The sequence below is a fragment of the Tupaia chinensis genome, unplaced genomic scaffold (assembly GCF_000334495.1).
Source record: "Tupaia chinensis unplaced genomic scaffold, TupChi_1.0 Scaffold144741_1, whole genome shotgun sequence".
In the NCBI taxonomy this organism is placed as follows: Eukaryota; Metazoa; Chordata; class Mammalia; order Scandentia; family Tupaiidae; genus Tupaia; species Tupaia belangeri.
The window spans coordinates 154,730-177,019 of NW_006204601.1; the positions used below are offsets into that span (position 1 = coordinate 154,730).

The 22,290-nt window shown below is 38.9% G+C and overlaps 1 protein-coding gene across 1 annotated transcript in view; it reads left to right on the forward strand.

Moving 5' to 3' along the window:
• Positions 1-22,290, forward strand: part of GPATCH8 (G-patch domain containing 8) — a 93,115-nt gene that overhangs the window by 31,598 nt on the left and 39,227 nt on the right. The window contains exons 4-5 of the mRNA XM_027767837.1: positions 18,400-18,467; positions 20,576-20,662. Of these exons, the coding sequence (XP_027623638.1) occupies positions 18,441-18,467; positions 20,576-20,662 (114 nt within the window). The 5' untranslated portion in view covers positions 18,400-18,440. The remainder of the gene's footprint in view (positions 1-18,399; positions 18,468-20,575; positions 20,663-22,290) is intronic.

Sequence of the window (22,290 nt, forward strand, 5' to 3'; positions counted from 1 at the left end):
TTTCCCACCACCGTGCAAGTCTGCCTGCACAGTACCAACTGATGTGGATACGTGGTTCCATAACCAGAAAAACTAAGGAGATTCCTCTGCAATACAAGCTGATGTTGCTGCATCTTATTCATCTGGAAATACTAGATGCAAAAGTAGTAGCTCTACAAAGCTTTAAGTTTATAGAACTTATCTAACTAAAGCAAATTCTGCCATTACCAATCTGATATATTCATAATGTTATCTGTCTAAGAGCATTTTTTGTACCTCAACCGAGGTAACTAAGTACATGCTAAAATATCAAAGCAGTTGTAATTTGGAATTCATTTGTAAATAGTTGTGCAAGCTGAGCACATATTATTGAATGTATATGTTTACCGTGAGTTAGAAAATAAATGATCTTGCTGAAAAAAAAATTTTGCTGTAAGGTGTATGCACTCACTAGAAAGTGAGTGAAAGAGAGAGAGAGAGAGAGAGAGCATCCCTCAATGGGGATGGCAATACTACAGTCCTTTCTCTTCCATTCTGCTTTTGGAACTTGGGGCACAAATGCACATGTTACTGGCATGTTTTTCAATCTGCCAAGTCCGGGACTTGAACCATGATAACTCGTCATGTGGGATCTAGCCATCTTTTTTTTTTTTTTTTTTGAACTTTATTCATTTACTTATTTTAATTTGACCAGAGAGGGACAAAGTGAATGAGAGTGAGAATGCAAGCTGCCAGGTCTGGGACTCGAACCATGGTTGGCCTTGTGGGAGTCCAGCGCCCTAACTACCACACCACCTATTGGCCCAAGGGATTCAGCCACCTTAATTCCAATGCCATTGGCTGGCCTCTTTTTTTTTTTTTTTAAACAGAAAAACCTCCAGATTTTTAGAATGTTGAACCCCACTATCTAAAATAATTGCTTTGGTCTAAGTAGAGTTATAGGTCTCCAGGAACCATAAGTAGAAGGCTGTAATGGGAAATTAGATAAAATTGGCACAAATTTTGTACTTGTTGAGTTTTTAGCATGTACTAAGCCCTTAACAAGTATTTCATTTACTTATTATTTTTTATTTTTTTAAAGAATTATTTTATTTAACTTTATTTATTTACTTTTTATTTATTTATTTATTCAGTATGACCAGAGAGGGACAGAGTGAGAGAGAGAGAGAATGTGAGAAAGCAAGCTAAGCCGCCAGGTCCAGGACTCCAACCGTGGTCAGCCGTGTGGGAGTCCAGTGCCTTTAACCACCACGCCATCTGCCAGCCCCCTTTATTATTTTTTTCTTAAGTTTACTTATTTCTTCTTTTTTTTTTTTTTTTTTTTTTTTTTTTTTTTTTTTAAGATTTTTTTTCTATGGGCATTGCTGGAAAGACAGAGACAGAAAGCAAGAATTACGCCCCAGGTGGATGTCTTTGCCAGAGTCTATTCTCCATTCTCTTCTTGGGATTTTGGGCCTGCATGTACACACACCCCCAGCATGAGTTTCAAGCCACCAGTTCTGGGACTCAAACCCTCGTCAAATATGGGAGTCCAGTGATGTAACCATTATGCCATCTACTGATCCTGACATTTTCGTACTCTATCTTACATAATTTTTTCTTATATGGCTCTTTTAGTCATTAGATTATAAGCTTCTAAGTAATCACTATGCATTTACATGTTTTTCTTTTTTTAGGAAAGTTTTTGCTATAAGGTTTGTGCACTTTCTAGAAACAGAGAAAGAGAGAAAAAGGAAGAATTCACCTTTGGGGAAAATGGCCGAGCGGCAGTTCCTTCTTCCTTTCCTTGGGATTTTGGGTGCACATGTGCAGCATGTTTTTCAAGCCATGAAATCCAGGACTCAAACTGTGCAGTTGACCATGTGTGATCTAGCTGCCTTAACCACTATACCACAAACTGATCCCTATTTACAAATTTTCTATTGCTTTGTTTCATGTTTTATGTTCTACATGTGTTACTGAATCCTTAGACTGTGCCAGATCTGTACTGAGACTTCAAGAATAAATAAGAGCAGTAGCCCCATAAGCCTAGCAGTTAAGGGGGCTGAATCCTACATGGCCAACCACAGTTTGAATCACTCGAAAAACGTTTGGACAGCTTGAAAAACGTGCAAGGAGAAGGGATTGCATTGTGGCCATCCCCCCTGGGGGGGTGATTTCTCACTTTCTGTCTCTGTTTCTGTCTGTCTTTCTGGTGAGCATATATGCCATATAGTAAAAATCTCTCTTGAAAAAGTACTGGGGGCCAGCAGGTGGTGTGGTGGATAAGGGCACTGGATTCCCACATGGCCAACCATGGTTCAAGTCTTGGACCTGGTGGCTTGCTTTCTCACTTTCCCTCTCTCTCTCTCTCTCTCTCTCTCTCTCTCTCTCGCGTGCACGTCAAATAAAAAAAAATGGAAATAAAGAAATAATTCTTTAAAAAAAAAAGAAAAAGAAAAGAAGAAGAACTATTGGGCTGACAGGTGGCGTGGTGGTTCTCCTCCATTCTCCTGTTGGGATTTTGGACACGCGCAGCCTAGTGTGAGTTTTAAGTTGCCTGTCCAGGACTCGGACTGTGGTTGTTTACCTGGGAGTCCAGCGACATAACCATTACACCATCTGCTGGTCCCCATAGTGTATTTATATTTTTAAAGAATTATTTTTTGTTGAACTTTATTTATTTTAATTTGACCAGGGAGGGACAGAGTGAGAGAGAGAATGCAAGCCGCCAGATCAGGGACTCAAATCTGGTCAGCCATGTGGGAGTACAGAGCCTTCAACCACTGTGCCACCTGCTGGCCCCAGTAGTGTATATTTTTTACAACTGGAAAAGAAAACTTGTAGGGATGAAGATTTCTGGGCTCTTAGCAGACACTCTGAAGTAAATTTGTATTAAAAAAAAGAGAATTATTTAGTTTTACTTATTTTTAATTTGCTATAGGGCATGTGTGCTCATGGGAGAGAGAGAGAGAGAAAGAGAGAAAGTAAACCACCAAGTCCTGGACTCAACTTGTAGTCAGCTATGCGGGGATCCAGTGCCCCAACCATCATTCCTTATTTTGGGGATTTTTTTAAAAGTATTTTTAATCTGTTAGACTTTTTGAATTTATCCTTACATTTTGCATGGACTTCGTTCCATGTATTACAAATTTGGCATGCCATAGATTATCTTTTGTCACTCATTGCACTCATTGTCACTCATAGGCTGTTGTCTCCCTCCAGGTGATGCTAATAATAATGCAATCAATTTCCATAATGTTTAATTCTGTTTTACTTAGACTAAATATATTTGCTTAGATGATCTTTTTTTAAAGAATTATTTAATTTTTTATTAATTCATTTATTTATTTTAATTTGACCAGAGAGAGAGAGAATGAGAAAGCAAGCCACGGGAACCAGCAGTTAGCGTAATGGCTATGTCGCTGGACTCCCACGTAGTCGACCGCGGGTCACGGCCCGTAAAACTCACGCCGGGCGCGTGTGCATGCGTGCCCAAGATCCCGAGGGGAGAATGGAGGAGAAGGGATTGCGGCGTGACCATCCCCCCTGAGGGGTGATTTCTCGCTTTCTGTCTCTATGTCTCTCTCTGTCTGTCTGGCGAGCGCACGCGCCCTATAATGAAAATCTCTCCGAAAAAAAAAAAAAAAAAAGAAAGCAAGCCACGAGGTCTGATACTTGAACCATTATCAATCATGTGGGAGTGTCCAGTGCCTTAACTACCATGCCGCCTACTGGCCCCCTAGATGATCTTTATTATATGTTAAATTTGGAGGCGGTCTTGCTAAAATTATGCTGCTTTGAGCCAGGTGGTGGTGTGGTAGCTAAAGCAACTGAATCCCCTATGACCATCCGTGTAGTTCAAGTCCTGCCCTTGGTGACTTAAAAAGCACAGGTGTGTGTGTTTGTGTCCAAATCCCTAAAGGAGAATGTAGAACGAACAGATTGTGGTGTGGCCATGTCCCCCAGGGGGTGATTTCTCACTCTTTCTCTCTCTGGCAAATGCACATGCCCTATAGTAAAATTTCAAAAAAAAAAAAAGTATGCTTTTTAATTCATTCTGTATTTAATATTTGTATAGAATTGCTTTTTTAAAAAGAATTATTTAATTTTATTATTATTTTTAAATGTTTTTGTATGACACACAGTCTCAGCAGAGAGAGACAAAGAAAGAGAGAAAGTGAGAAAGCAAACCATCAGGTCCAGTACTTGAACTGCAGTTAGCCATGTGGGAGTCCAGTGCCTCAACCACCACTCCACCTGTTGGCCCCAGCATTGCTTTTCATACTCAATAGTCACTAATTTGTTTAATGGAATGATATATGAGAAAGACTTTTGGGTAATACTTTATTGATCCTAGATGGTCATTTTCTCTATCCATAAGTAAGTTTTTTTATTACCACCAATGATAATGTTAAACTTTAAAATTTTTTATAGCTCCTGTTTTAGATTATCTTTTATTTTAAGATATCTTCAGAAAGTGCCAAAATTAGAAATAAAAGGAAGACCGATTTTTGTTTTTATTTTCTGAAGCCTGAGGAGATGATTGTGTTACGGTTTTACAGTATTTTTTCTTTATAGTGATCTATAGTTTATAAACTATCTTTCATTTGTTATTTCTCTTGATCTGTATCATAGTCCTGAAAATGGGGATAAATATCTTCTTTTTTTTTTGCAGAGGAGCCTGCTGAGATTCATGCTGTGGTTGTCAACAGTCACACAAGTGTTAATATATTAACACTCTCTCCCTCTTTTTTTTTTTTTTTTTTTTTTTAAAAAAAATTTTTTTTTTTTGGGGTATAAGAAAGACTTTTTGCTATAGGGCATATGTGCTCACCAGAGAGACAGATAGCAAAAAATCAACCCCCCTAGGGGATGGCCACATGCAATCCCTTCTCAACTCTCCTCTCATATCTTGGGCACACACGTACATGCACTCAGCGTGAGTTTTAAGCCTCCCGGTCCCGACTCTACTGTGGTTGACTCCGTGGGAGTTCAGCAACATAATCATTATACCATCTGCTGGTCCCTCTCCTCTTTTATGCCAGAGAATGCATGTGTGCGCCAGAGAGACAGCAAGCCTCCCCTTTCTACCACCATCATGGGGTCCAGTCATGCTGTCAAGATGCTGGGCCCATGTACACACTCCTCTGGCATGTTTTGTTTCAAGGCTTAGGTGCTACAATTCAAACCATGGTTGACCATGTGGGATCCAGCCACCTCCGCACAGCACGTAACCACTATTATGGGGCTAGCCCTAGATATCATCTCTTATTAGAGAAGTAAGATACTGTAGCTCAGCCTGTTTAGAGACTACCTAGAAAAATATAGAAAGAAATTACAAATGAGATAATCAAAGGGTTACTATGGAAAGTAAAGGAGAAGCAGTTTAAATGAGCCTGGAAAGTCTTTTTAGATTCTAGAGTTGTCCTGGAATGGATTAAAAAAATGATCAGTGTAGTGGAGGAAAACTTAACCAGTATTAAGAGAATACAACTCTGAGAAGTCATTGAACTGCTGGATTATTATAATACCACAGTATTGGCCACTTGCTACATAAATCCCCCCAAATATTTTCTACTCAAGTGTTTTTTTACCCTTCAAGCTTTAGAATTGAAATGAACCTTACAGACCAAGCCTGACTAACTTTATTTTCAGTTTTGTTTATTTTTATTTGCTAGAAGGCATGTGTGCTTGCTTTTTTTTTTCTTTTTTGTTTTTGGAGAGGTTTTTGCTATAGGGCGCGTGCACTCGCCAGAAAAAGACTGAGAGACAGAAAGTGAGAAATCATCCCCCAGGGGGGTGGCCACGCCACAATCCCTCCTCCCCCATTCTCCTCTCAGGATCTTGGGTGGGCACGCACATGCGCCCAGCGTGAGTTTAAGCCACCAGGTGCGGGACTCGAACCGCGGTTGACTACATGGGAGTCCAGCGACATAGCCATTACGCTAACTGCTGGTCCCTGTGTTTACTGAAGAGCGATAGGGAAAGTAAGAGAGCACCCTTATGGGAGATGGCCATGACACAATCCCTTTTCCATTTCTATTTTTAGAATTTTGCACATATATGTACAATAGCACCATTATTATGAGGACTGAATTGAGATTTGCCATCATTGAAATTGGTTATGGCAACTTTCCAATTCAGATTTTTAAAAAAATTATTGGGGCCAGCAGGTAGCATGGTGGTTAGGGCGCTGGGTCCAGGACTGGAACCCTGCAGTGGCTGTGTTCCAGCCACCATGCCACTGGCTGGTCCTAACTTTATTTTTGAATCATGAGACTAACACAGCTAATAAAATGTCACATAACCAATTAATGCTAGAACTGTAGTTGCTATTCTTTTTTTTTTTTTGGAGAGGTTTTTTGCTATAGGGCGCGTGCGCTCGCCAGACAGACAGAGAGAGACAGAGAGACAGAAAGCGAGAAATCACCCCCCAGGGGGGATGGTCACGCCGCAATCCCTTCTCCTCCATTCTCCTCTCGGGATCTTGGGCACGCACGCACAGGCACCCGGCGTGAGATTTAAGCCACCAGGTCCGGGACGTGAACCACGGTCAACTACGTGGAAATCCAGCGACATAGCCATTACGCTAACTGCTGGTTCCCAAGTAGGTGGGATTCTTTTTTTTTTTTTTCCCAATTTATTTATTTGCATTCATTCACTGTACATCATTACAGCATACAAAATGAGATTTTCCATCTAGAGTACACTGTATATTGTCTCAATCAAGCACATCAACAAATATGTTATTCTTAGCAAATGATCTCCCATTTCTTGTTTTCTGTATGTTTTGCTTTTCCCCCCCATCCTTGGTTCCCTATCTTTTACCCTCTGCCACCTCCTGTTCTCCTCCCACACTGTCTCTGTTATCTATGTTTGCTTTCTATACCATTTCCCCCCCACATTTTATTGAATCACCAAAGACCCTAGTCAATCCGAATACCCTCCTAGCAAACACATGTGACACACACATTTCCATGAGCACAAGTCTGAGTAGTTGCTATTCTTTACAAGCACATTCTTTTGGGATTCTTTGATTAAGAAATAGTCACAGGCCAGCAGGTGGCATGGTGGTTAAGGTGCTGGACTCTCACATGGCCTACCATGGTTCAAGTTCTGGACCTAGCAGCTTGCTTTCTCACTTTTCTTCTCTGTCCTATAGCAAATTACAAAATAATAATAAATAATTCTTTTTTAAAAAAGAAATATTCACATAGTTTGGAGTATACTAGTTATTTTTGGCCCACCTACATGTGCATAGGTCTGCGTAAGGTAGACCATCTTCGTAGCTCAGCAATTAAGGGAGTGCATTTTACATGACTTACTACAGTTTGAACCTCACCCAAGCGGCTTGAAAAATATACCAAGGCACTTGCTCGTGTGCCCAGAATCCTGACAGGAGAGAGGAATGAAAGAAAAAGTATTATAGTATGACCATGTCTCATGGTGGGGAGGTGTTTTCTTTCTGTCTGTCTTTCTCTTGTGTGCCCTATAGCAATACATATAAAGTGTTTTGTTTTTTTTTTTTTTAAAGGAACATGTAGGGGCCAGCAGGTGGCATGGTAGTTAAGGCACTGGACTCCCACATGGTCGAGTACAGTTCAAGTCCTAGACCTGGTGGCTTGCTTTCCCACTTTCCCTCTCTTGCTCTCTGTCTCTCTCTGGTCAAATTAAAAACAATAGTAATAAATAAAATTAATCTTTTTTTAAAAAAAGGGGAATCTGTTAGTCACTTAAATTTAGATGATAACTAGTTTTCACTAGATCTTTTTTTAAAAAAGAGGAAAAATGGGGGCTAGGAAGTGGCGTAGTGGTTGGGGCACTGGTTTCCCACATGTCTGACTGTGGTTGGAGTTCTGGACCCAGTGGCTTAAAACCCATGCCAGGTGCATGGATGTGTATGCCCAAAATCCTGAGGAGAATGGAAGAGAAGGGACTGTGACGTGGCCATCCTCCCTGGGGGAGAGGTTTCTCACTTTTTCACTGTCTTTCCAGTGAGCACACACACCCTATAGCAAAAATACCTCTTAAAAAAAAGAGAGAGAGAGAAAATGTTTTTAGAGTATGTAATAGACACCTTAAACTAATTTCCTGGAAAACACCATTATTATGAGGACCGAATTGCGGTTTTCCATCACTGAAATTGGTTATGGAAACTTTCTAATTCAGATTAAAAACAAATTATTGGGGCCAGCAGGTAGTATAGTGGTTAGGGTGCTGGACTCCCAAATGGCCAACTACAATTCAAGTCCAATTCAAGTCCCAGGCTGGCAACTTGCTTCCCCCCACCCACCCCCAACTCTCCCTCTTCCTCTCCCTTCCTGTCTCTCTGTGTCTCTTTCTGGTGAGGACATGTGCCCTGTAGCAAATTAAGATAATAATAATTATTTTTAAAATTATCAGTAGCTACTAAGCGTAAGTTCTTTCTCTAGTGTTTTTTCTCTTAAGTATTTGGTGCCTTGTTTCTCTGTTAATGAGTGATGGCAGCTAAAACAATTTGAATAAGCTTCTAATGAACAGTACTGCAAAACTTAAGCATTTCATTATAACAGATTGCAGTTTTTGAGAGATGGGTACCTATATAACATAGTCATGTTTTATCTAATAAAATAATTTCTTGATTATGAGAGTTAAATTAGTATCTTTTGGTGTTAATCAAAAAGCACCATGACTAAATATGTGTAACTGAATATATTTTATTATTAAAGTTGTTATTTCTTTCATCAGCAATTGCGAGAGAGAGACAGACGGCACCCCCAATCAGTTCTCAATGCTACGAACCACCCCAGCCTCTGCCAGCCCCTTATTGTGGGCATAGGGGTGCCTGGCATACGTAGGCATGTCTCTAGATACAAAGAAAGAACCTTCCCATGTGGGCTATCCTTACAGAGTGTTGCATTTTTACCACTGTGCCACCAGCTGCCTCCCTGAATAAGTTTTATTTATTTATTTTTAAAGAATTATTTTATTTTTATTTTATTTGTTATTATCATCATCATTATTATTTTTAATTTGACCAGAGAGAGGAGGGAATGTGAGAAAGCAAGCTGCCAAATCTAGGACTTGAACCGTGTAGGAGTCGGCCATATAGGAGTCCAGCACTTCAGCCACTATGTCGCCCACTAGCCAGCCCCATGAACAAGTTTTAGAACCACTATGAACATGTTCATTTTCTGAGTCAACAGATTAATTTTTTTTAATTAAATGCTATCCTTTCTGTCATACTGTGTCAGTTATTTAGTATACAAATAAAAATCATGGCACAAAAGTACTACCAACCTTTAAAAAAAAAAAAAAACTTAAGACCTTTTTTTTGTTTTCCCCTTCTTCCTAAGCACCATATTTTGGACTATTTTAGCTTAAAATTATATTTATTAATTTTCTGTTTAAATAAATTGGAGCCAGCTTTTGGCTTAGGTAGCTGCATCCCACATGGCTGACCACACCATTAGAATTGTGGGCTTGAAAAATATGCTAGGCATGTGTGCATGTGTGCACAAATCTTGAAAGGAGGTGGGGAGAGAGGAGAAGAGATTGGGGCATGACCATTCCCAATAGGGAGTGCTTTCTTACTTCCTCTTGCTTGCTCTCTTTCTCTCTCTGTCTCCCCAGTGAATGCATGTAGTGTCTGGCAAAATTTTTTTAAAAAAGTATCTTAATGTAATAGTTATCATGAGACAGCCTTCAGAGAGCCATATATATATATTTAGTTAAAAATCTCACCTCAATTAAAAATATTATTTCTTGGGCCGGCAGGTGGCTTGGTGGTCAAGAGCACTGGACTCCCACGTGACCAACTGCAGTTCTAGTCCTGGACCTGGTGACTTGCTTTCTTGCTTTCCCTTTCTCATTCCCTGTCTCTCGTTCTGTCTCTCTTTGGTCAGATTAAAAGAAATAAAGTTAAATAATTCTTTTAAAAATATATATGATTCCCTTTGTTTTTTTGTTTTTTGTTTTTAAAGAATTATTTTATTTATCTTTTTTTTCACATGAATTTTACCAGAGAGATTGAGAGAGAGAGTGTGCGCGTGCGTGCGAGCAAGCATCTCCAGGTCCAGGAGTCGAACCACAGTTGGCCCTGTGGTAATTCCAGTGCCTTAACCACCACGCCACTTGCTGGTCCCCCCCATTTTTTTAATTGAAAGTATCTTATGCATTTTGTTTGTTACCTCTTCTTTTTTTTTAATTTAGGTTTTTGTCATAGGGTGTGTGTACTCACTGGAGAGAGACAAAGAGAAAAGTCTCCCCCACCCCCTAGGGATGGCCATGCTGCAGTTTCTTCTCCATTTTCCTGAGATTTTGGGCACACATGCATATGCGTCCAATGTGAATTTTAGGTCACTAGGTCCAGAACTCAAGCTGTGTTGACCATTTAAGAATCCACAGCCTTCACCATACGCCACCCACTGGCTTCTCTTTATCACTTCCTTTTTTTTTTTTTTTTTTTAGAGGTTTTGCTATAGGATGCATTCGTTTGCCAGAAAGACAGAGAGATAGAAAGCGAAAAATCACCCCTCAGGGGGGATGGCCACGCCACAGTCCCTTCTTCTCCATTCTCCTCTTGGGATTTTGGGCACGCACGCACATGCACCTGACATGAGTTTAAGCCACCAGGTCCGGGACTAGAACCACATTCGACTACATGGGAGTCCAGCGACATGGCCATTACACTAACTACTGATCCCATCACTTCCTTGTTTTAAAAAAATTTTTTTATTTAATTCTATTTGTCATTATATTATTTTTTAATTTGACCAGAGAGAGACAAAGAGCGCAACAGGGAAAGTGAGAAAGCAAGCCGCCAGGCCTGGGATTTGAACTGCAGTTGGGAATGTGGAAGTCCAATGCCTTCACCACCATACCACCTGCCAGCTCCTTTATCACCTTTTCTAAGGGATTAAAGATATCTCATGTCATTCCTGGATGTGGTATCTTTTCCAGGCTTAACATTCTGATTCTATAACATTTCTACAAAAATCTTTTTGTGTTACCTTTGTTTTTTTTGTTTTGTTTTGTTTTGTTTTGTTTTTTGAGAGATTTTTTGTTATAGGGTACATACGATTGCCAGAAAGACAGAGAGAGACAAAAAGTGAGAAATCACCCTCCGGGGGGATGGCCACTCTGTAAATTCCTTCTTCTCCATTCTCTTGGGATCTTGGGTACGCATGCAAATGTACCCAGTGTGAGTTTAAGCCACTGGGTCCAGGACTCGAACTGTGGTCAACTAGGTGGGAGACCAGTGACATAGCCATTTTGCCAACTGCTGGAGCCATCTTTGTCTTTATTTTTAAATATATTAGATAGTATGATTAAAATTTAACTATTTTGAACATGTGGTTTGAGTGGTTAGGGTACTGGATTCCCACATGGCCAACCACAGTTCAAGTCCCAGACCTGGTGACTTGCTTTTTCACTTTCCCTTTCTCTCCCTTTGTCTCTCTCTGGTGAGCACATGTGTCCTATAGTAAACTTAAAAAATAATAATAATAATAAATAAAATAAATAATATTTTAAAAATTTAATTATTTTATCTTAGAAAGCAAGCTCTGCGTCTTTGGAAAGTATCAGATGGAATTTCCTATAGGTCACAGTTAACTTCTGTGCCTTAGAAATCATTGTTTTTGAACAGTCACTTTAATCTGGTTGTTGTATAAATCAGTGAACAGATCATGGAAAGACTATGGTTGATTTTTACAGTACTAGATCATTTGAACTCTTTTTTTTTTTTTTTGAGAGAGAGAGAGAGAGGTTTTTGCTATAGGGCACACATGTCTGGCGTGAGTTTAAGCCACCAGTTCCGGGACTTGAACCTTAGTCAACTGCATGAGAGACCAGCGGCATAGCCATTACTCCAACTGCTGGTCCCTGAACTCTATTTTGAGTAGAATTTTTTTTAATTTGTTTTTGCTGTAGAGCATGTGGGCTCTACAGAGAGAGTGAGAGATAAAAAAGTAAGAAATCACCCTCCAGGGCGGATAGCCATGCCACCATCACTTCTCCATTCTCCTCTCAGGATTTTGGGCACGCATGCCCAGCATGATCCTCAGGCTGCTGGGTCTAGGACTCTTAACCATGAAGCTGGCGGTATGGGATCCAGCGCCTTAAACCGCCATGCCACTTGCTGATCCAGACCTTTTTTTTTTTTTTTTTTTAATTTTATAGGGAAAAATTAATGTTTTTGATGTTTCAAATTAATGTTAATTGGGAGGTAGTGTATATCAGAATGCTCTAGCTACTAAGAAAAATATCCAAGTCATGCTGAAAGTATTTTTTTTTTTTTTTCATGCCACTGAAGACTGTCATTTTCAGGAGAAGTTTACAGAAGTGAAGCTTTGATTTGAAAATAGATGTACCATTTTGGGACCAGTAGTTAGAGTTGTGGTTTTGGCACTGGACTTCCATATGGCTGACTGTGGTTCAAATCCCGGACCCTGCAGCTTGGTAAATCACACTGGGTCCGTGTGTGTGTGCCCCAGATCCCAGGAGGAAAATGGAGAGGAATGGACTGTGGCGTGGCCATTCCCCTCAGGGTGTGACTTCTCACTTTCCTTCTCGCTGTCTCTGCCTCTCTGGTGAGCGTACATACTCTATGGCCAAAAACTTACAAAATATAAACAAGGAAGAAAATAGATGAGTCATTTTTTACCCAGTGTTTCTGAAAGTTTCGTTGTCAGTGGTTTTTTTTTCTTATTATTTTGTTTGTTTTTATTTTGTTTTATTTTGCTAGAGGGCGAATATGCTTAGCAGAGAAAGAGAGAGAGAGAGCAGAAAGGACCCTCTATGGGGAATAGTCATGCTGTAATCCCCTCTCTTCTGTCTCTCTTCTTTTGGAATTTTGGGTGCACACATGTGCCCAGCATGTTTCTCAAGCTACTTGGTCCAGGACTCAATCCGCTCAGTCAACTATGTGAAATTCAGGTGCCTTAACTACTAGGCTGTGGAACTAGGTCTATAATCAGTATTTTTATCAATGGAATTATATTTAAATGCATTGATATGGTTTACTTTAAAGTTGTGTTTTGAGCACTTAACATAATTCAGAGAATAGTCATCTTTCTATTAGTTAGTATTAGAGTTTTTTCTTTTTATTTATTTGTTTGTGTTTGGCTTTAGGGCGCCTGTACACTCCTGAGAGAGAGATAGACAGACACAGAGACAGACAGATACAGTGAGAAGGAAAGTGAGAAATCACCCCCGAGGGGAGTGGGGGCATGGCCACACCAACAGTCACTTCTCCTCCATTCTCCTCCCAGGATCTTGGGCATGCTCATACATGTTCCTGACATGAGTTTCAAGCCACCAGGTTCAGGACTTGAACTGTGGTGGGCCATATGGGAGTCTAGTCATGTAACTGCTATGCCATCTGCTAGCCCTAAAACCAATGTTTTAATCACTTCATTTCCAAATTATTTCTATAGGGAAGTCATAGGTCTTCTATTTCTAAAGCAGGGCTGATTATTACCAGATTATGCTTATCCTGATTATTTTTGTACTTGTTCTATTCTTAGAGTTTGTCTCTTTAAAAATAATGTTTCTCAAAAAAAGTTTTAAAAAGTCCTTTCTCTACAGTCCAGTTCTTTCAATCAGTTTTGTAGATTAATATCGCCTGAACTGTTTTAAAATCAAAACTGATTCTTGATTAGTTATTCTCAGAAATAGGATGACTGGCTGGCTATAGATAGTCAATGAGTTTTCATAGTTGACTTATTCTCTTCTTTTGTTGTAGGTTAAAATACAGTTTTAGCAAGACCTGCGTATATATGTAAGAGCATTCAGAAACTTCTATCATTGTAGAAGTAAAACTACCTTTCCAAATATAGGCGAAAAAATTCAATTTGATGGGACTGACCCTGCGCCTAGTGGTTAAGGGGGCCGGATCCTACATGGCTGACTTGTGTGGTTTGAATCCTAGCACCAGTGGCTTGAAAAACACTCTTGGTCCATGTGCACCTCAAATACTAATAGAATGGAGAAATGGAGGGGAAGGGTTTGCAGCATGACCATGCCCGGTGAGAGTACGCTTTCTCCCTCCATCTTTCTGGAAAGCGTATTAGCCCTCTGGCAATTTTTTTTTGTTTTTAGTTTTAGTTGGTTAGTGAAACATTTACAGTTTTGGTTTAGAAAATATGAATAGCAGATTTTTCTGTCAGATGAACACATCAGTAATATTGGTACATTCTTGACTTAGCCTGTGTTTTTTCCTTTCTATTCTCTAGTTGGCTGAAGAACAGTCACAGTGTCTAGGTCTTTCTCTAAGGAGAACAGTTTTGTTTCTTTTTTTTTCTGGAGAGGTTTTTGCTATAGGACGTGTGCGCTCGCCAGAAAGACAGAGAGAGACAGAGAGACAGAAAGTGAGAAATCATCCCCCAGGAGGGATGGCCACGCTGCAATCCCTTCTCCTCCATTCTCTTCTAGGGATCTTAGGCACGCACGCACATGCACTTGGCGTGAGTTTAAGCCACTGGGTCTGGGACTCGAACTGCAGTCGACTACATGGGAGTCTAACGACACAGCCATTATACCAACTGCTGGTCCCAAGAACATTTTCTTTTAGGAGAGTATTTAGGGTTTTTCTTGGCCAATATATGAAAAAACCACCCACTACTAAAAATTATTAATCACTCATTTATTGACCTCCCAGCCCCCTCAAACATTTCTTCATGATAAAACTTCGGGTCCCTATTAGGAGTATGCTTAGTCTTACAAATTGTCACATGCCTATTCCTAGCCATACACTATGCTGCAGACACTAGTACAGCCTTCTCCTCAGTTACACATATCTGCCGAGATGTAAACTATGGATGAGTTATTCGATACCTCCACACCAAAGGCGCATCAGTATTCTTCGTATGCCTATTCCTGCATGTAGGACGAGGGCTATACTACAGCTCATACACCTACCTCGAAACCTGAAACATTGGAGTCATCCTCTTATTCACCGTTATAGCAACAGCATTCGTAGGTTACGTGCTTCCATGAGGATGAAAGCAGGTTACTCCTTTGGTGTGGGGAAAAGGTACAAAAATGTCCTTAATTTAATAGATTTTAAATTAATATTTGCCTCACCTAAAAATATTCCAAGAAATAGGGAACCTACACTTAAAAGTTCATTTTATATTGAAAATAAGCTGTGTTTTCTAGAGAATATGTATTAGCAGACATTTTGGTGCTACCTACTATCTTTTGAAAAGTCATCTTTAAAAAATTATTTAATTTTATTCATTTAATTTTACGAGAGAAAGAGAAAAAGTGAGGAAAGAAGCCACTGGGCCAGGACTTGAACCATGGTTGACCACGTGGAAGTGTCTAGCGTCTTAACCACCACGCCACCTGCTGGTCCCCTGGAAAAGTCATTATTACAAATTGTTACTTAGATATTCTAAGTAGTGTTCTTTATGTTAGTATTTATCATTGATAACAAATGAATAAATCGAGGTAGTTCTTTTTTAAATGCTACAGCCGCTTTCTGTAGCTTCTTGTGTTGTCTTTTCCCATTAGGATTTTTCTTTTGTCTATAGCCCATTTAATAATAAATGTTAGGAAATTACTATGTGGCCCAGGCAGTAATGTCACCTTCAGATTGCTTTGAAAGTCAGACTGCTTACTCTCTGTGAGTTAATTCTGAGTGGAGTAATGGTAAATGTGACAGCTCTTTTAATGCCATTTTCTCTGGAGTTTCTCTGGAATTCTCCTTCAAAGGTTGGCTTTGTTGTGTGTAGAAAGACATGTTGGCAGGCCTGGGAAATCTTCATTAACAGGAAGCAAAGTTCTAAGGAGAGTCACTTAAAGAGTTTTATTCATTCATAACAGAACTCAAATACACAAAGTTCTCCAAGGACTGAAGATCTAAGTTTATTTTCTAGACCTCTTAATTGTTATATATTTTTAGAGAAGTCTTGAAGACACCAACCCCCACCAAACCTCCTAGAATTTTTTTTTAATTAAGTGAATGACTTGATCACACTGTCCAGTTGATCTGATTGAGTCTCTGACATGACTTATTTAAGGAAAAGTTGCACCTTGGACTCTGAATGCTAATTTACCAGAATGAATAGTTAAATGAGAAATTGGAAGCTAGAGCTAGTTCTTTCACCCACTCCGTGCATTATTGAAGAGGAGGTGTTCATCTTCTCAAGTAGCAAAACAAAAATCTCACACCCTGGTCTGCCCTAGTATGAAAACAGCTGCCACAGCACAGAATGTCCTTCCTCTGTCCCCAGCTAAAATTGGGGGAGGGACAAAACCCAATTGTTACTTTACCCTATCCCGTCTGGCTGCTAGAAGGCCTATTTTCTACCCTAATGGTTTCTGCCTAACAAATGGTGTTTCTTTTTTACAGCATTATGATCCTGGACTTGTTGTGGTGATGGTAAACTTAGCAGTGGTAATTTTTTATTTTCAGACTGAATTACTCCTTTTGTCATCAGTGCACCAATATGTTAGGCTTACTTTCTCTGTTGTAGCCTTCATCCTTCTGCTTGGTCTTTTTCATTTTCCTTTCCTTTCCTTATGCAACTTGTCTGATCCTTGTTCATTAAAGGGTAATGTTAAGAAGGGATGTATCTGTTTGTGTTAGAACTGCCAACAACCAAAAAAATCAGTTAAAACATTAAATTCTAATACTGTCAAAAACTTGATTTCCCCACAATGTAATGGGCACTAGCACTTGCTACTGCAATTTATAAATAAATTAAAAACTTTGACTGCCTTAGAAGGCAAAAGTACTAATACAGAGTTTATTAACAGGGGTTTACAAAGGTAATAAATTTGTACCAAAACGTTGATTCTTGCAAAACAAATTCTGATAGATCAAAAAGATATAAAAATAAATTTTTTGACATTTCTTTTCAATTCTGTCATTGGACCATGTATTTTACCAGTAAATCCCTGAATGAGACGTTATGAAAGTGATATTGCACCTGGGAAGTCATTTTTATAACCTGTCTTTTATTTGGTCCTTTTGCTAAAGATTGCAGTCACTGCTTATTTATTATACCATTGGGCATAAATTAGTAATTCATTTTTATTTTCTTTTACTGGCAATCATTGGTAATATCTAAAGGTTACATTCTAGAAGGCTTAGTGAGTTTTTTCCCTGCCATGAGAAACATTTGTTTTTGTGGGTTTTTTTAAACTATGATAATTATTCCTAATTATCTACATATTGTTGAAAAACAATAATGGAATACTAGAAATAAGTAGTTAAACTTGTGAATTTGTTCATTATATATTAAACCGAAAAAGTTTAATCCCACAAATGTAGAGTAACTGGAGGCAGTAGTTGCTTATCATTTTGAAGATGATTTCTTCTCTTTTCTGAAAACCAAAACCAGTCATGATCATGGCATTTATTTAAGGGGAAAAAAGTATCCTTTTTTTTTTCTTTTGGTAATACCTCAGATTTAGCCTGACAAAACTTAATTTTTAGCCCAAAGGTATAATATATATGTGTGTATATAACAACAACAAAAAAGAAAACAAAAAAAAAACAATTGTTTACACCAGCCTGAGTAAAATGATGAGGGAAGTAAACGTTGTGTTTTTTCACTAAAGGTGTACAACGGATAAGGTAAGTCCTCTTTTCAGTGGGCTTACATCACAATAAACAGCGCAAGTTGTGATGTAAAACAGCTGTGGTAGTAAAGTGCTTGTCTGCCCCATTTTGCTTTGTTTGGCTGGTTATGAGTGGATTAAATATATATTTATTTAAAAAAATCTCCAGCATAGATCAATTAGTTTAAAGTCAATTTTCTTCGCAACCAGTCCTTTTCACAGCTTACCGATTAGCACTTAGTTTAGTATTAAATTCACTCTGGGAAATGGGACCTCTGAGCACCAATTTAAAAGTAAAAATATGCTGTGTCCCTAGGGGCAACTAATTGTTGCTTTCTATTGACATTTTTCAAAACCTCATTTAATTGTGAAGCATCTTTTGAAAATAAATTAAACATACTGCATTCTAATGTAGAATTTTACTGCATCATGTTTGAAAGTGTACTTTTTCTATTTAAGCATGTCACTTGAGATATTATTACCAGTTTTAAAAGTGTGTGTGGTGAGAGGATATCAATGGAGAGAGTGAAGTGATTCTTGATGAAAAGTTATTTGGGGATATATTTGAAAAGGAACTTCTAATGTTTAAAATTTTAAAACTCCTGGTGCCATTGCTTAGAAGTGCTTTACATTGCTTATTAGTTTAATCGTGCCATAGTAGTCTGGAATTATCCCCAACTAGAAGGTCAACCAAGGTAGGTTAGTTGGGTTTAAACTGTAAAGGAAGGTTCAGGTGTAAGCTGTGAGAATGGCTTGTGTTTGGTTCACTGTAGCTTTCTGGTCTCTGCACTCCAAGGCAAGATCTCTAACCACCCAAACCCAATGTGTAAAGTGAGCTGTTGGCTTGGCTTTGCATCTTACCTTGATTATGTGTTCCTGTTACAGGGAGAACAGATCCCATTCCGATCGTTGTCAAGTATGATGTCATGGGCATGGGTCGCATGGAAATGGAGGTAAATGATCTTATCTTTAATTTTTTATTTTTTAAATTTTATTTATTTGTTTGTTTTAGTTTTGTGTGTATGTGTGTTTTGCTATAAGGCTTATGCTCACCAGAGAGAGTCAGATAAACAGAGGGAAAGTGAGAATTCACTCTCCAGGGAGAATAGGCATGCTGTAGTCCCTCCTCCTCTAGTCTCCTCTTGAGATTTTGGGCACATACACATGCACACACACCCAGCATGATTCTCAAGCCACTGGATCTGGGATTTGAACCGCAGTTGGCAATGTGGGATCCAATGCCTTAACTTCCATACCACATGCTGGCCCAGTAAATGATCTTATTAATGCACTTATTTTATAGAATTTTTTTTAGGTTTATTAATTTTTTCTGTGAACAAGCAAGAGAGAGAGCACCTCAGCAGTCTAGGTGTCACTATGGTTCACCCCCAGCCCTATCCAGCCCTGAATCCTGGGCACATAAGTGCCTGGTGTACCCAGGAAGGTCTCTGGACAGGAACCAGGAACCTTCCCATGTAAGTCAGTCTTGTAGAGCATTGAATTTTATCACACTACCGCCATCCAGCCCAAAATGGGATATTTAAAATTTACATTAATTCCAGATGCAGATGTCAATGCAAGAATACGTTTATCAGATGAAATGTAGTTTTAATTTTTTTTTTTTGACTCTTAAAAATATTTTACACATCTAGACCCAAGGAATACACATCATAGCCAGACTGGTCAAATCTATAGACAAAGGCAAGATACTAAAATGGGCAAGAGAGAAACGTCAGGTTACTTATAAAGGCTATCCCATTGGACTAACCTCAGACCTCTCACCAGAAACAATGAGAGCAAGGAAAGAATGGGAACATATATTCAAAGTGTTAAGTGAAAAACAGTTTCAACCAAGAATACTATACCCAGCAAGGTTATCATTCATATGGAAAGAAAGAGAGTAAAAACATTCTCAGATAAACAAGACCTGAAGGAATTTGCTAGTAGCAGACCCATTATTCAAGAAGTTCTGAAAGGAGTGCTCGACCAGGAAAATTAAAGACACATACAGAAATAAGAGAACAAAAGGCAACCAATTTAACGCTAAAGACAAGAAATATCAATAACAACATCGAATGTTAACTTCCAGGATTTAAACGAAAGATTGGACCACAGCAACACTGCATATTTAAGAGAAGAGAGTTTGAACATAAGACTGAACTGGCGAAATAGAATTTTATGACTTTTGAGTAAAACATTACTGATTTTTTTTTTACTATGCTTTGTTTTCCAATTTAAACATTTTACTTTCTTTTGAATTGTTGATAGTTTCAGCAACTTGTTAAAATATTTTTCTCGTTTGTTTCTCTAAATGGAAATATAAACTTTTCTTACTTCCTAAAAAAATAAAAGTTTATACACAGGGCCAGCAGGTGGCGTGGTGGTTAAGGTACTGGACATTCCCAATGGCCCACAGTTCGAGTACCAGACCTGGTGGCTTGCTTTCTCACTTTCCCTCTCTCTCTTTCTCTCTCTGTCTCTCTCTGGTCAAATTAAAATAAGTGAATGAATAAATAAAAATTAATTAAATAAATATTTTAGACTCTTGTTTCATGCTACCTTTGAGGCATACAGGATTTAAATAATGCCCCTGTTTTAATTGGGGCATTAAAAAATGGAATGGTTTGCCCAGGGTTATACACCAAAGCAAGGTCAGACTTAGACCCAGACCTTGGTGCTTATTTTCAGTAGGCAGTGTTGCTGATCTCTTAAAATATTTGCTGAGGTAGAAGCTTTGCCTTTGTAGAGTTGTGTACAGTTGTCAACAGTGATATTCATTGCCTAAATACTTTCTCCATTTATTCTTAATTCTTTGGCAGTGAACACTGAAGCGAGGTCTATTATCATCAACAAATATGCCTATTGGGAACCACTAGCATAAAAGGATTAATGAACTATTTTGCATGCAATTTTCTCTGTGAGGTGACAAGAGAACAAGAAGGAGTTGAGCAAAATATAGTTCTTTTGTTTTCAAACAATACTGTGTAGTTCTGTAAATGGGGTTTTCATAGATAATCTTGGGGTACTTTAGGAATTAATGCTAATATCTGTTTTTGTCAAGCTTGATTATGCTGAAGATGCTACCGAACGGCGCCGTGTCCTAGAAGTGGAAAAAGAAGACACAGAAGAGCTGAGACAAAAATACAAGGTACTTAAAACCATTCTTGTGTAGGGGATGCTCTCACTGAAGACAAGAAAATTATTTTAGGTGAAAAAAGATCTCCGTTAATGATGGCATTTGTTAACATTGGCAGTAATTAGTGTTACTTTCCTATTTATTGCTTCTGTAAAAGCTATAGAGATGATAATACCTACTTCACGAGTCTATTGGGAAGATTACATTAGTTAGTGTTTGAAAACAGTGCCGGTGTATAGTAGATAGTGAAATAACAGTAAAAATTACAAGTAAAAAATCACATCAGGCCTGTGTGTATGTGTGCCTAAAATCCTGAGAGGAGAATGGAGAAGAAATGGCAACATGGCCATCCCCTCAGGGGGATGATTTCTCACATTCCCTCTCTCAGTCTCTCTCCAGGTGAGCACATGTGCCCTACTGTCAAAAACCTAAACATAAATAAATAAATAAAAGTAGTCTTTTGAGAGCTTGGTACTAATTGGTTAAGACTTTTCTGTCCTTTTTAAAAATGGGTGAGATATTTAAGAATAACTAAGGGTGGGACCAACAGATGGCATAATGATTGTGTCACTGGATCCCACATAGCCAACTGTGATTCGAGTCCCGGACCCAGTGGCTTAAATTTCATGCTGGGTGCATGTGCGCCCAAGATCCGAGAAGAAAATGGAGAAAAAGGGATTGCAGCATGGCCATCTCCCCTTGGGTGGTGATTTCTCATTTTCTGTCTCTCTTGTGAGTGCACACACCTTATAGCAAAAAACTCTCTTAAAAAAAAAAGAATAACTAAGCAGGCTGGCAGGTGGCATGGTGTTTAAGGTACTGGACTCTCGCATGGGTGATCATAGTTCAAATCCCAGGCCTGGTGGCTTGCTTTCTCACCCTCTCTCTCTCTCTCTCTCTCTCTCTCGAGCACACATGCCCTGTAGCAAATTAAATAATAATGGTAAAAATAAATAAATAAATAAATAAATATTTTTAGAAAAAAGAATAAGAACTTTTTGTTCATTGTTAATTAAACTTAATTCCTTTTTCTTTTCTTTTCTTTTTTTTTGAAAGGTTTTTGCTGTAGGGCGCATGCACTCACCAGAAAGACAGAGACAGACAGAGAGATAAAAAGCTAGAAATCACCCCCCAGGGGAGATGGCCATGCCACAATCCCTTCTCCTCCACTCTCCTTTCGGGATCTTGGGCATGCACGCACACGCACCCAGCATGAGTTTAAGCCACCGGGTCCGGAACTCGAACCACAGTCAGCTACATGGGAGTTCAGCAACATAGCCACTATGCTAACTGCTGGTCCCGATTAAACTCAATTCTAAAGTAGATTCATCTTATCTTATGGAAGTCTGAAGCTGAAATTAGTCTTTCAGTATTTTTACTTTTAAGGAGCAAATTACAGAAAATTACAGTTTAGAACATAAGTTTTAAGTTAGCTTTCAAAAAGGTTTGCCAAGGAACATTCCTTTGTAGTGTAGTATGTGCCTAGTCCTTACCATAAAACAGGTAAATTTAAAGATTAAAAAAAAGTCTTAAGATTACCGTATCGGGTGCACCAGCAAGTGGCGTGGTGGTTGGGGTGCTGGACACTCCTACATGGCTGACCATGGTTCAAGTCCTGGGCCTAGTGACTTGTTTTCTCT